The sequence below is a fragment of the Loa loa genome, assembly GCF_000183805.2.
Source record: "Loa loa unplaced genomic scaffold supercont3.236, whole genome shotgun sequence".
NCBI classification, from domain to species: domain Eukaryota; kingdom Metazoa; phylum Nematoda; class Chromadorea; order Rhabditida; family Onchocercidae; genus Loa; species Loa loa.
In genome coordinates, this window is record NW_018108416.1 from 9,993 (window position 1) to 23,036 (window position 13,044).

General features: G+C 30.3%; 3 protein-coding genes across 3 annotated transcripts in view; 2 read left to right on the plus strand and 1 right to left on the minus strand.

Moving 5' to 3' along the window:
• Positions 1-5,305, plus strand: part of LOAG_18243 (oxidase/peroxidase) — a gene marked incomplete at both ends in the record, with an annotated part of 14,901 nt that extends 9,596 nt beyond the window's left edge. Inside the window, 12 exons of the mRNA XM_020450907.1 lie at positions 264-379; positions 483-681; positions 774-900; positions 1,305-1,487; positions 1,804-1,990; positions 2,683-2,831; positions 3,135-3,248; positions 3,692-3,800; positions 4,342-4,403; positions 4,740-4,828; positions 5,009-5,083; positions 5,249-5,305. Of these exons, the coding sequence (XP_020305362.1) occupies positions 264-379; positions 483-681; positions 774-900; positions 1,305-1,487; positions 1,804-1,990; positions 2,683-2,831; positions 3,135-3,248; positions 3,692-3,800; positions 4,342-4,403; positions 4,740-4,828; positions 5,009-5,083; positions 5,249-5,305 (1,467 nt within the window). The remainder of the gene's footprint in view (positions 1-263; positions 380-482; positions 682-773; positions 901-1,304; positions 1,488-1,803; positions 1,991-2,682; positions 2,832-3,134; positions 3,249-3,691; positions 3,801-4,341; positions 4,404-4,739; positions 4,829-5,008; positions 5,084-5,248) is intronic.
• A 1,148-nt stretch (positions 5,306-6,453) lies between these two features.
• On the minus strand, positions 6,454-9,291 carry LOAG_08235 (hypothetical protein; the record flags this gene model as incomplete). Its single annotated transcript, XM_003143768.1, has 9 exons — positions 6,454-6,566; positions 6,756-6,920; positions 7,107-7,214; positions 7,403-7,499; positions 7,675-7,809; positions 7,995-8,086; positions 8,302-8,407; positions 8,754-8,819; positions 9,241-9,291. 9 exons carry the CDS (start codon positions 9,289-9,291, stop codon positions 6,454-6,456), a joined length of 933 nt encoding a protein of 310 aa, XP_003143816.1.
• A 3,288-nt stretch (positions 9,292-12,579) lies between these two features.
• The window catches only part of LOAG_18244 (spondin family protein 1), a gene marked incomplete at both ends in the record, with an annotated part of 6,918 nt that continues 6,453 nt past the window's right edge, over positions 12,580-13,044 (plus strand). Inside the window, one exon of the mRNA XM_020450908.1 lies at positions 12,580-12,724. Within this exon, the coding sequence (XP_020305363.1) occupies positions 12,580-12,724 (145 nt within the window). The remainder of the gene's footprint in view (positions 12,725-13,044) is intronic.

The following is a 13,044-nucleotide window of genomic DNA, read 5'->3' on the forward strand; positions in this document are numbered from 1 at the left end:
TATACCTTCGAGATAACACTGCAATAAATCTTGATAAGCCGAGCAATCTTACTGGTTTAGGGTTATTTTGAAATTCCATAACACTGCAATAAATCTTGATAAGCCGAGCAATCTTACTGGTTTAGGGTTATTTTGAAATTCCATAACACTGCAATAAATCTTGATAAGCCGAGCATTCTTGTTGAATAATTGGCTTAGGTTTAGTTTTTCCGAAATTTCGAAATATGTTATCCGATTTTTGAAGGCAACATACATTTTTGCAGTTAACAGCATATTTGGATGGTTCGGCGGTTTATGGTTCGACAGAATGTGAAGCCAAAGAATTACGCACTTTTGTCGGTGGACGTCTTAACAGTACTAATCTTGGCTTTTTCAATTCGTAATTTTTTCTTTTTTTAATTTATGACATTTCAATTAAAATAATTTGCCATAATTAATTGATTAATTTAAATTTAACATTGATGAAATATTATCAATTACAGTGAAGCATTACCACAAGGTGATCAAGAACAAGATTGTCGTTCCACACCAGAATTCATGTGTTTTGTTGCCGGTGATGAGCGCAATAGTCATCAACCTGGTCTTACATCAATGCATAACATATTTTTGCGCGAGCATAATCGAATTGCTCAAAAATTAGAACAAATGAATCCATTTTGGGATGATGAGCGTATTTATCAAGTAAATAGCTTCTTTTTCTTTTTTTTTCTCTCTAAAATTATGCTAATGAAGAAATTGATTAATCAAATTAATGAATATCATTCATTTTTCAGGAAACAAGACGAATTGTAAGTGCAGAATTTGCGCATATAGCTTATAATGAATATCTTCCATTATTATTAGGTAATCGATTGATGCGCAAATATGATTTGAATACTCTTAAAATTGGTTACTATCATGGTAAGTTACTCAAGTGATACAGTGATACAAATGGATAGTGTAAATTTTTTTGGTTTTAATACGTGTTGTACAATGACCACAATTGGTTATCATTATCATATTAAGGAAAACTAACAGTCAGCATCGAAAGCTTTCATCTTTTGTCTAATTAAACTCACAGCTCCAAAACTAGCATCGGTTTACTGTAATTTCATGAAATTTGAATTCCATTTAAACGAAATTCCGGATTTTTCCATACGAAAACTTACTTCTGGCTTATATTTTCATTATCTTCTTCCTTTAATTTATTAATTATATTTAGGAAATAAGTTTATTATTATGCAATAATGATTGGTCAATGAAAAAGGCAGGTAAAATATTGATCTTTTTTTTGACTTTATTTTATATAACGATCATTGTTATAGGTTACGATGACAAATGTGATGCATCAATATCTCATCCCTTTTCAACATCTGCATTTCGTTTTGGTCACACTCTTGTACGACGGTTCTTTTCACGTTTTGATGCTTCTTATAATAATTTCACTGAACCGGTTGATCTAGTTGAAAATTTCAATTCTGTTGAAGCAATTTATGATGGCAAACGAGGTATATTAATTAAAATAATTGTCTGATATCTGTATAATCAATTTTGTGATAACCTTATCATTTAACTATCCCATGTTAGCCAATAAAATATGTTAATAAAGTGTGACACAGTGGCGCAAAATGCTTTCATACCAATAGAAAGTAATTATGAATTAAACTATCTCATCGTATTTTGAAAACTAATTAAAATTTCATTTTACTTATGCTTGAAATTTTGATCATTTTGTGGAATAGTTATACTATGGTTATAGTTGTATGTGGAAGAATTAATTGTGATTAATTATTATTGCTAAATCATTTGAGTGATATCTTAAAGGTAGTATTGATTCATTAATTCTTGGCTTACTTGGCACACCATCAATGGCATTTGATCGGCATATTACTACTGCATTACGGAATCATTTATTTGGCCGACGAGGTGAACCACTTTCTGGAATGGATCTTATTAGTCTGAATATATTAAGAGCACGTGATCACGGAGTACAACCTTATAATGCTTTCCGGTATTGAAATTTTTCAACCTTATCATGTTTTCCGGTACTGATACTTTTCAATCGTATAATGCTTTTTGGTACTGATACCTTTCAATTTTACAACACCTTCTGGTACTGATACTTTTCAACCTTACAATGCTTTCCGGTGCTGATAATTTTTGATAATATCATGCTTTCTGGTACTGATACTTTTCAACTTTGTAACGCCTTCCAGTGTTAATACTTTTCATCTTCCTTATACATCCCATTTTATAAATGAAAACTAATCCAAATATTGGAAATTATTCATTGGAAATAAAAATAGAAATGTTCAAAATAAGTTATGATAATATTTTCTCAATTTGCTTAAAATTTGAAAAAATATGGTCAATAATTAATCAATTATCATTTCTTATTAATAAATCAATCAATTATCATTTTCGTTCCTCGTAATTCAGTTGGTTCTCAAATTCGATTGCCAAAATCCGATTTCAGAGAAACTTTGAGATTTTAAGCTAATGAGAAATACTCAAAATTGCATTAGCTAATACGAATTAGCATACTTTCATTATTGTTATTTTTTCCATCCAATATTATTTTATTTCTCCTATACGATTTTTGTTATCATAAATTATGATCATAGAGTACAACCTTTTTTCTTCGAAATTTAAAATTATTTCTTCAAAATTAAGCTTTTAAATTATTTCTTTGTTTAATTTAAGAGAATTATGCGGTATTGGTGCGGCGAAAAATTTCACCGATCTGTTAAATGAAATGGATGAAACAGTTGTGGCAGAATTAAAAAATTTATACAAAACAGTTAATGATATTGATTTATTTCCTGGATTACTAAGTGAAAAACCTATGAAAGGTAAATTGATGATGAAGAGAAAGATAAAAAGAAAAAAGTCAAATTTATGATTTTATAAAAAAAAAATAAAGTGAAACAAATAACAATCTTATTGAGAAATATTTCTTCCTTTTGGTGAAAAAATTTTTGCGAACTTTTCATGTAATTAAGTTAAACAAAAGAAAACTTTCATAATTTTTTTTTAATTGAACATTAAAATTATAGAACATTAAAGATATATTATTTAAATATATTTTCAAATGATTAAACTTTTTCCCTTACAAAATGAAATACATTTCATCGTTTATTTTATAAACCCTTTAGATGCTCTTTTACCACCAACAATGGCATGTATTATTGCTGAACAATTTCATCGTTTAAAAAAATGTGATCGATTTTATTACGAGAATGATTTGCGTGCAACAAGCTTTTCACCGAGTAAATAAAATTTTAATTTATGGCTTTTCTTATTTTTTTTAAAATATTTTAAATCATATTAAAAATCTAAAAAAAAGAACAAAAAAAGTTATTATTGAATTTATTTGTTGATAAGTATTTTCTATTACGACGAGGATTGATAATTACTAAAATAATTCATTTATGTTGAGATATCAGAATTAATTTGAAATTTGCTGGAAAATTATTTATATTAAAAATTTCAGGAAATAATTTAGATCAAAAGTGTTGGGAAATAATTTAGATCAAAGGATTCTTTTTTGAGGCACTTCAATTAAAACGCACAATAGAATGTCCTGAAATCCTTAATCTAGCTGTTCATTGTAGTATTTTCTATCAAAAAGACAGAGAAATTGCTGAATATTTTTTGCACTGAATTAAATCAAATTAAATTTTAACGAACTGCTTAATTATTCAAATTTCAGGACAACTTAATGAAATTCGGAAAGTTACGCTAGCGTCACTTTTATGTACCAATAGTCGAATATTAAGAAATATACAGCCGAATGTGTTTTTACTACCTGATAAATTCATGTAATTTTACTTTTTGAATTTTATAAGTTTTTCAAATTAAGATTCCTAATTTGTAAGTTTATAATGTTGCTAATTTGAATTATTAAATTATAATCTTCCTGAAACTTGACTTAAAAGCAACATTTACAAGATTCTATACCTCTGCTAGTTGTTGCAAGTAAGCCGAAAAAAAAATGTAGTAAGTTATCATCAAGTTAATTAGATCAATTAATAGGATTACAAACATCAATATCATGAACTTTGTTGGTGTTGATAAATGTCTAAAAATAAGTTTACAAATGTTCACTCGTGTAACATCAAATAATGCATGACGAATAAACTGCCGGATAATTTAATTATTAATTGCAGTTGACACGATCTTTTCATTTTATTTATCATAACAACATAGATGATCTTTAACATTAGCCAGTTAAGTAAGTAAATAAATTAGTTAGTTACAATAAATCATAAGTTAATTATTGGTTACTTAGTCATAATTTAATTACTAGTTAGTTAGTGAATTGTTACATTATCAAACCTGACATAAAGAGATGAATTCTAGGAATACTCCAATTTCATGCGCGCATTTTGAACATATCAATTTGGAGCAGTGGATCGATCGGCGTTAGTTTTATTTCACATTACAGTTCATTGGAAATAATTGTTAATTATAGCTAACTAATTATACACGCATTATAATTCATTTAGGTAATTAATTAGTTGTAGCTAATCAATTGCACAATTCTTCAGAAATGTACCATTATTATTAGTTTGGTTATCCCTTTCTTTTTTATTTTTTATTTTTTTTGTTTCGTTACTCTTCTATATATGTGTTTTATTGTTGTTGAAATTTCTTTGATAAAATGAAGAAAAATTAAATTTGCATAGAAAAAAGAGAGTGTAATAATGTAATTTATCACTCACTATTATATTGGTATAATTTAACTCATTAATTTTCAGCTCATTGTTATATTGGTAATATAGTAATTGCACCTGATGAGACAAAACGTATATCACCTTGTCAATTTTGTACATGTACAACTAAAGGGGTATATAATTGATATAACAAGAACTTCCGAAAAAAAAAAGAAAAATAAAAAAATATGAAATTTTGCTATTCATCTAAAATTTTTTATAATAATTTATTTCCTAATACCACTTCATTGTAAAATAATATTTCGTGTTAATATTTTATATGAAAAAAAAATCTGAAATTAAATTTATTTCAGTCTCAATGTGATACGGTAACAATTAGGAATTGTATAGCTCTATTTAGTCAGTATCCATTTGATGAAATCATGAAGGTTTGTGTAAACGATAGTCAATACATTATTCAAATTAATTTAGCAAAAGTAAACATGAAATTTTATCATCCCACCATCTCTTTTTTTTTTCTAGCTAGCATTACTAAACTTCTATTTGTTCATATGCCACTCGAAAAGAAAGGAAATCGAATATTCTAATTCCAGGATATGGCTTGCGCTGTACAATGTGCTCACTTATTTTGGAAACCAAATTCAGTATGATTTGAAAGTTTTTCTTTTATCAGGTATCGAAAATGCCCCAGGAGTTAGAATAATTGTCCTTGTCGTCAGTTTGGTCATCGTTGTCACTACTCCCATTAATAATTAATTGTCATCAAGTGTCAACCGACAATCCTTGTCACCAGTTTCCGTTATCTCCAAACATTCATCCTCCCACACTCTATTACTGCTAAAAGTATTCCGGAAAATTTTCCCAGGATGTAGAAAAGCCGGACTGGCTTCGTTCAACATGTGTGCAAAAACAGTATCTGCTCATTCTGTTTACAACAAACGAGAATTGATTTAATTAAATATATAGTAGAACCAAGTAAGTCTTCTTGTGCATATTACAGTTGAACGTTGAACGAAAAGTTGAACGTTTAAAAAAAACGTTCAACTTTTCGAGTGAAACATTTGAAAAATTTTGTTCAATATGTTACACAAGATTTCTTCACAAGGTATTATTCCTTCATTACTCGGACAATGTCGTTTTCATGTTCCATACTTGTAGAAATACTTATCAGATAATATCTGGTGTTTAAGAATGTCACTGTTAGCAGCGCATGCTTATGAATGATGGGTACTACAAGTAAATATATACTATACCATGGAAGGTACTATAGAGTTTTTTTTTATTTTTTTTATCCTAATTATCACACTACTCGTTACACGTTTATGATGTTTAACCTCCTAACCAAATGGAACTCAACGTCCTGAAACACCGCACATGACATTGCAGTGCAAATTACTTGAAAAGATTCTGAAATGTTCCTTAATAAATGATAATTTATTCGTTAGATATACAACAAGAATGTAACTTTGAATGCAGTTTTCAAGAATGCAGCTCTACCTGATGAAGTACGAAAGAAATATTGAAAGAATACTCTCCTTCATGAACCCCAAACGGATTAGATATTTCGCTGACTATACAACAAGATTTGCTTAAAAAATATTTTACATTTCACAATGCTTTGTTCCTCATATAGACAAAAAAACTAAGAAGCAAGATGCAGCAATCGAAAAGCTAAGCCATATACGTGACAACAATTTAAAACGAACAAATTAGTTAACAAAATAGCTAACACCACTAAAACTGTCTTACTGCATAATAAGCTAGCAGTAGAATATAATGACTTCTTTTCCTTTGCTACTTATTGACCTCCTAGAGCAGCGTTAGATGCATTCTTGATTTCCTTCTCCATGCCTTCCGTCTCAGACTGACTTGCATCCGTGGTAGCCGTTGAGCGACGACGTGTTGCGCCATCTAAACTACCATTTAACTATCAACTAGCTTTTGCTTATAACCAAACCTCACATGAAATATATTCTACTGCCTACTGTCATCCACAATAACACATGAATTGGAATTCATAAAGGAAAAAACAAAACTATAGGAACAAAAACTAAGAACAAGTGCAACAGTTTGCTTCAAAATTTGTAATTTAAAAACTACTCTTGCGTGTTGAGCGACGAGCATCTCCACGGCCTTCACTATGAGTACCATTGCATATATCACTGTGATTGCTTTCCTTCTTCGAATCCCCACCACCATCTTCGCCTTCACCACGATCTCTACCACTATTAACCGATTTCTTTGCAGCAGTTGGCAGACGACGAGCTGCAAAAGGAAAAAGGAAAAAAAAATGAATCTAATAAAGAAACGAAATCAGCACTCAAACAAGAATAACAAAATCTGCTTAGAGAATGAAACAGTATTCAAGAGTTATTTATATGCAGTTTGCGTGCTGAAAAGTCAGTTTAATGTTAATTACAAAATTCCAAAAACACGGTCAAAATTAACGACCTCTGAAATTACGAATACGTCGCCGACGTTCAATATTCGGCTTCTTTATGTCTGCATTATCATCCTCTTGCTTTTCATTTGGTTTGCGGTCCTGCCCATCACGTCGATCTGAATGGATAGATTCAATCGAAAACCGAATGTTACTACTTTTTTCTCTACCAGTACATATCACAGTAACACTATTGCTGAAAACTTGGACATTGCATGATAACTAAGAATATCGAAGCAATAACTGGCTTTGTTGGCCCATCGTCGAAGTAAGTCCACAAGAGTAGATTATGTAAAAGGTAACACACATTTCTCATTTTCTTGATGAGCTGATCGTTCGCGATTGTATGCCATGCGATGACGAAAACTGGAGAACTGAAAATTGTGGTATTTGCTACCACGAACCTAAAGTATAAACCACATTACTGTCATGTGCCTGTCACGAAGAACTTGAAATAAAAGTACTATATAGTATCACAAATTTGAAACGAGACAACTTTAATATATTATGACTTAAATCACAGCAATGTATGATTATCACCGTGTCATACTGTTGAACGATAAATCATTTAAGCAATACCTCAGCACCATTTGGTCCGGTAACATTGGCGGCTTCAGGTCCTTGCTTTCCTTCAACAATGTCGAAAAGGACTTCTTCACCATCGCCTAGAGTACGCAGATAATACTTAATGATTCGCGACTTTGTTATAGCTGTCTGAAATGCTAAATCGCATTAATTCTTATTTATGCTTCAGTAGTTTTCAAATATTCATTAACCATGAAATTATTATTACTCACGATAAGCATATAAACGAAGGCAATTTTAGAATATCCAAACCTTAACTGCAACGCAGTTCTGAAAAGCTGGCTGTGATTCTTCCAATTAGCCCATAAACATACCTGATGCACGAAAACATCGTTTCCTTTATCATCACGTGCGATAAAACCGTAATGGAAACGGACACTGTACCACTTGACTCTACCCTTTACTCCTATCAAATAATTTTTTTTATCAAATCCCAATAGAATGAAGATCGAATATTGGCATACGTCTAGTATAATACTCTGGTAGCTTTGAAATGTTGACAAAATTATCACCACTCTTAATAAGCGCACGATGAGAGATTACATCACCTCCTTTTGTACCTTAGAAAAAAAAAAACAAAAAACTGCACACGAACGACACTTTAGTTAGCTACTAATTTACCCTTTTCAAGAATAGGCTTTTTCTTCTGTTCTATTTCCCAGGCAATACGGCGTTCCTCATCGTTAATGCGCAAACGACGCGATCCTTTAACATTGTTGTTTCGCCCCTTGAAAATTAAAGCACTATATTTTTAACGTTAGACAAGGAAACGATCTGGCAAAATAACTTAGATTCTAATGAAATGTACTGACGTAAAGAATTTGAAAATATATTGCCGGAAATTCGAGGTCAAAAAAAAGATTCGAACTATGAAAAGCACTATGCGGATACAGGTTCAAAGGAATCGGTAAAATGAGACCAGAATTTTCAGCAGAATTTTTCAACCAAAATATCCCGTACATATATGGTATGCAAGAATAAGGAAACTATTTCCGCACTAATAGGCTACGTCCGAACTACTACAACAAATAGTAGATCCATTAACAGTAACGTAGGATAAAGACTATGATTACTTTGCCGATGTTTTTGACATCCTGAATGTTACCATTCGTGTCGATATTTTCCTTCTTAAAGTCCACCTACAAAAATACCAGACTTTCATTAATAGAATTTAACCTTGAAAAAAGCCAAAATCTATTCTGTGCTGATCTTTTAGAATAATTATCAACTTACAGGTGTCAAGAATGATGCCAAGAAAATAACAAACAAATTGGTGATGGTGGAAGAACTACAAAAGAATTTATCCAAGAAACTCGTCAATGGGGATATTTACACCTTTTGGCGCATAATCTGCGAGCAATAAAAAATTTTCTGCACAACAGTCAAGTGGAGCACTGATCAAATAATAAATGTTTGTTCAGTACTCTAAGCACTCAATTGCTCACATAAAAATTTACTTTTACAATTATGCCAAACATCCATTTCAGTATTTAACTTTCTCCTCTCATTCCAATTAGGAGATACTCTGAAATGACCACTTTGAAAAATAGTAAAAGAAACCTCCTCTTCAGTAGCCACATGGGCTAACAGTACTGGGACACCGCTCGACATATTGGTTCGTTTGACAAGTCAAATCGCCTGACTTATACTGGATTCGAAGCCGCTATAATTTTAAACTGTAGCTGTATTTATAAGAATATCTTTTACAATACTCTGACGTACTTCGACAAAGTTCGAATTCTTGTTTGCTCAAAGGACTTTGACAAGTTAATGTTCCCCGCCCTTTTTTTTTCGGTCGTTGTAAATTTAATCGCAAGTTTACGCTAAATTCAGGCACTTACGCAAGCAGCCACACAACTTGCACTTAAGTTTAGCAAGACTTTAAGTTGCTAGTTCTAAAGAGGCGGACTTCATGATATGTTGGTTCTACGACAGAGTGAGGCAAAAGTTCGGGAACATTCTCTCCGACCGATTTACCACCAGCAAATCCGTTTTCTTCCAATAGAATTGCGATTTCATATCAGAATATCCCTTCATATTATGCAGATTTGCAAAGAAAAATTTATATTTTTAAAGAAATTAATTAACAGATTAGAAACCTGATTTCCTAATCTGATTAACAGATTAGAAACTCGGATCATCCGGATAACAACCTGAGAAAAAATTATGTCTAAGGAACGTGCTGGAAGGTGAAGGAGAAAAAAAAATAATGGAAAATAAGATTTTTCAGAATAGTATAGTAATCAAAAGAGGAAGTATTTCTAGAATGTATATGACACAGTGGTCATAACAAAATTGTTAATGTGATAAGATTTAATGCAAATTACATTTTCATAAAATTCCGAACTCTTGAACTAAAAAACATGAAATTTCGAATTTTTGAAGCACAAATGAACTAATTTTCACCTATCATATGCGTACAATTTCTTTAACAAGGAAAAAGAAAAACAAAAAACATTTCCATATCGTGAACATTGCATGGTTCTGACAACAACATTCCTCATACATATATGTCGTCATACAGCTTTAATATGCGAATAAGTCACCACAAATGATCCTGCTCCAATACTCTATATATATTAAAAAAATAACAAGTATGGATGCACTTTATATTGTACGAGAATGAACGTTTTAACGTGTATACGTGCATGTATACGTCTTAGGCTCTTATACCTTATATTTGATGCATGTGGACATCTTCGCATAACAGTAAAACCGACGACACGTACGTGACCCTCACCTACCCAAACCTCACCAAAGCCAACCTCAAGCAATGAGCACACAATGAACAATGGTACAGATTATGATTGTGAATTGTACCTAAAAAATATGCTACCGTAAGCTATGAAAAAGCCATTCCAAATTTGGATAAAGTATTCAGAATATCCTGGGAATTCAAATTTTGTAAGTTTTTTTATGCAAAATCCATTCTGACATTGCTTGTATTTCGAAAAGAGGCAAATCCGGAATGCTTCAAATATCAAAGATGGATAATCCGGAATGTTTTAAGTATCAAGAATGACAACCGGGAATATTTCAAATGTGTAAAGTGATCCGGAATGTTCCAAATATCAAGAGTAGATAATCTGGAATATTTCATATATCGAGGGTAGATAATCCGGAATGTCCTGAATATTAATAATAAATAATCGGAATGTTTAACTTACACAGTATAAATATTTTCTTCCAACACATGAGAGGCAAATTTTCAGCTTCAGCTAATTTTGGACATACCTGTGGATTATTGATATTTTTTAATATTTACAGTTAAATTAGGTAGGTTCGTGTACGTGCATGCAAAAGAAGCTAATCCGGTAAATGCTTAAATAGGGAATAGTTATTTTAATAGAAGCTAATCCGGTAAATGCTTAAATAGGGAATAGTTAATTTAATATTATCCATTTGCTTCAGTACAGAACAATTATTACTAATTCCGGAATGTACACAGAATTACTCATTCTATTTAAAGTAAAATTATTTCAATACATTTTTAATTCATTAAAGTGATTTTCAATTCAATTTTATTTTCACTGTTAATTTTTTTTTCAAAGTCGATTCATATTTTTAAAGTTTTAATACGCATTTTAAGGAAATGAAAACATGCTGTCATTTATTCAGCTAATTGAATTGAAGTGTTCTGTAAGTAAAATTAACCTGAAGCATAACTATGACATACAGGATGACCGCATAATTCTAATTCAACTTTTTCTTTAAAAAAATTAAAAAGCTGAATTCGAAATATTTATTCTTCTACTATGATAAGTTTAAAATTAATGAACATGTAGGAGACTTTAATAATGAATATTATAAAGTTTAAACAATTATAAAGCAAGTTTTAAGAACAAATTTCTTTTTAAACGATACTTTAATTTTTATAAAATATTCTTCATTGAACAATAGTCATGAAAATCTTTTGAATTTCCAAGCAATACCTTTCTTTTTTTTTCAGGTATAATCAAATTCAATAATTAAATCAGAAAAGGTGAAAATACAAGAAAGTATTATATTGTCCAAACAAATGTTTAAAATATAATTACACCATTTGCATATAAATATAAATATCGCCGTTTTTTTCTGACTTAATTATTATTTCCTAACAAATTTATATGCAACAAACGTTTGCTTATTTAAACGTGAGAAAAGTGATTTAATTATATTGCTATGCTTATTTAAGTGTGAGAAAATTATCATGAGAATTTGAGATGTTTGATAAATTTCATTTCAGAAAACGTCACGTCTGATTTGCATTCATCATAAATAAAGGTGATATGTCAAGCACGATTCACGTTTTTACGTGATAAGTATAAACTGTAAACTGTAAAAGTGTTATCCATTCGATATGTAATTGTATTTTCAGGATGGTTTTTATGTGCGTATACGAATGATTATGAATTGTGGTAAATGTTGGATAAAGTGGGATGAATATAACAAGAGCAGAAATAATGATGGATGATAAATGAGAAAAGGAAAGAGTGAAGTTTGTCTATTCCTCATCCAACAACCACATCCATTCATTATCTTATCTTCTATTTCTTCATCTTATCAAACAACTGCTATGCATCATAGTGATAAAACCTCATTTTAACATTTTTCTGCATTTTATATCCAATAAACTTTAACAAGCAGGTTGATGCAGTAGGACATTCAATAATCAGAATTATTTTTAGATGAGAAAAGAAAAGATACAGATAGTTATAAGGTTTGTTATCTTAATTAGATTAGAGATATAACGTATGTTAGGTACATCGTAATTAAAGATAGTTTTATTAGATATATGTTTATTTCAGATATATATTAGAGATATGTTTATTTCAGGTTTACATTCATAAATTCGAATACTTCCAAATATAAGAAATAATGCAATGGCTATTTTATTATTTCCTGCTAGTCTCATCTGTTATGGGCGACAATTGTCGGCGGAAATTATACGAAGCAAAAGAAGAGAAAACACCGGGTAATAGTGGCTTTGTGATTGAAATATCAAGCGCTACAAATACATCTGATAATAATCCGGAAGGTTATACACCAGGTGATAGTTATATCGGTAAGTTTTGAGTAATTCAAGATATTTCTAAACATTAAATGATTTATTAAGTAAATGAGAAATCAGATGTAAATTTATTAAGCTTGTAAGATATAAATTTATTTTAGATATGCCAAATTCATTTCTCGTATTATTCTATTCAACGAGAAATAAATTACCAATAAATGAATCATTTTGTATGAGCAATTTTAATCTTAAACGTTGAATTATGATGTAGAAATGATATATCGATGTAATCTTTGACGTACATTACATCATTTAAGATTAAAATTGATATATATATATATATATATATATATATATATATATATATATATATA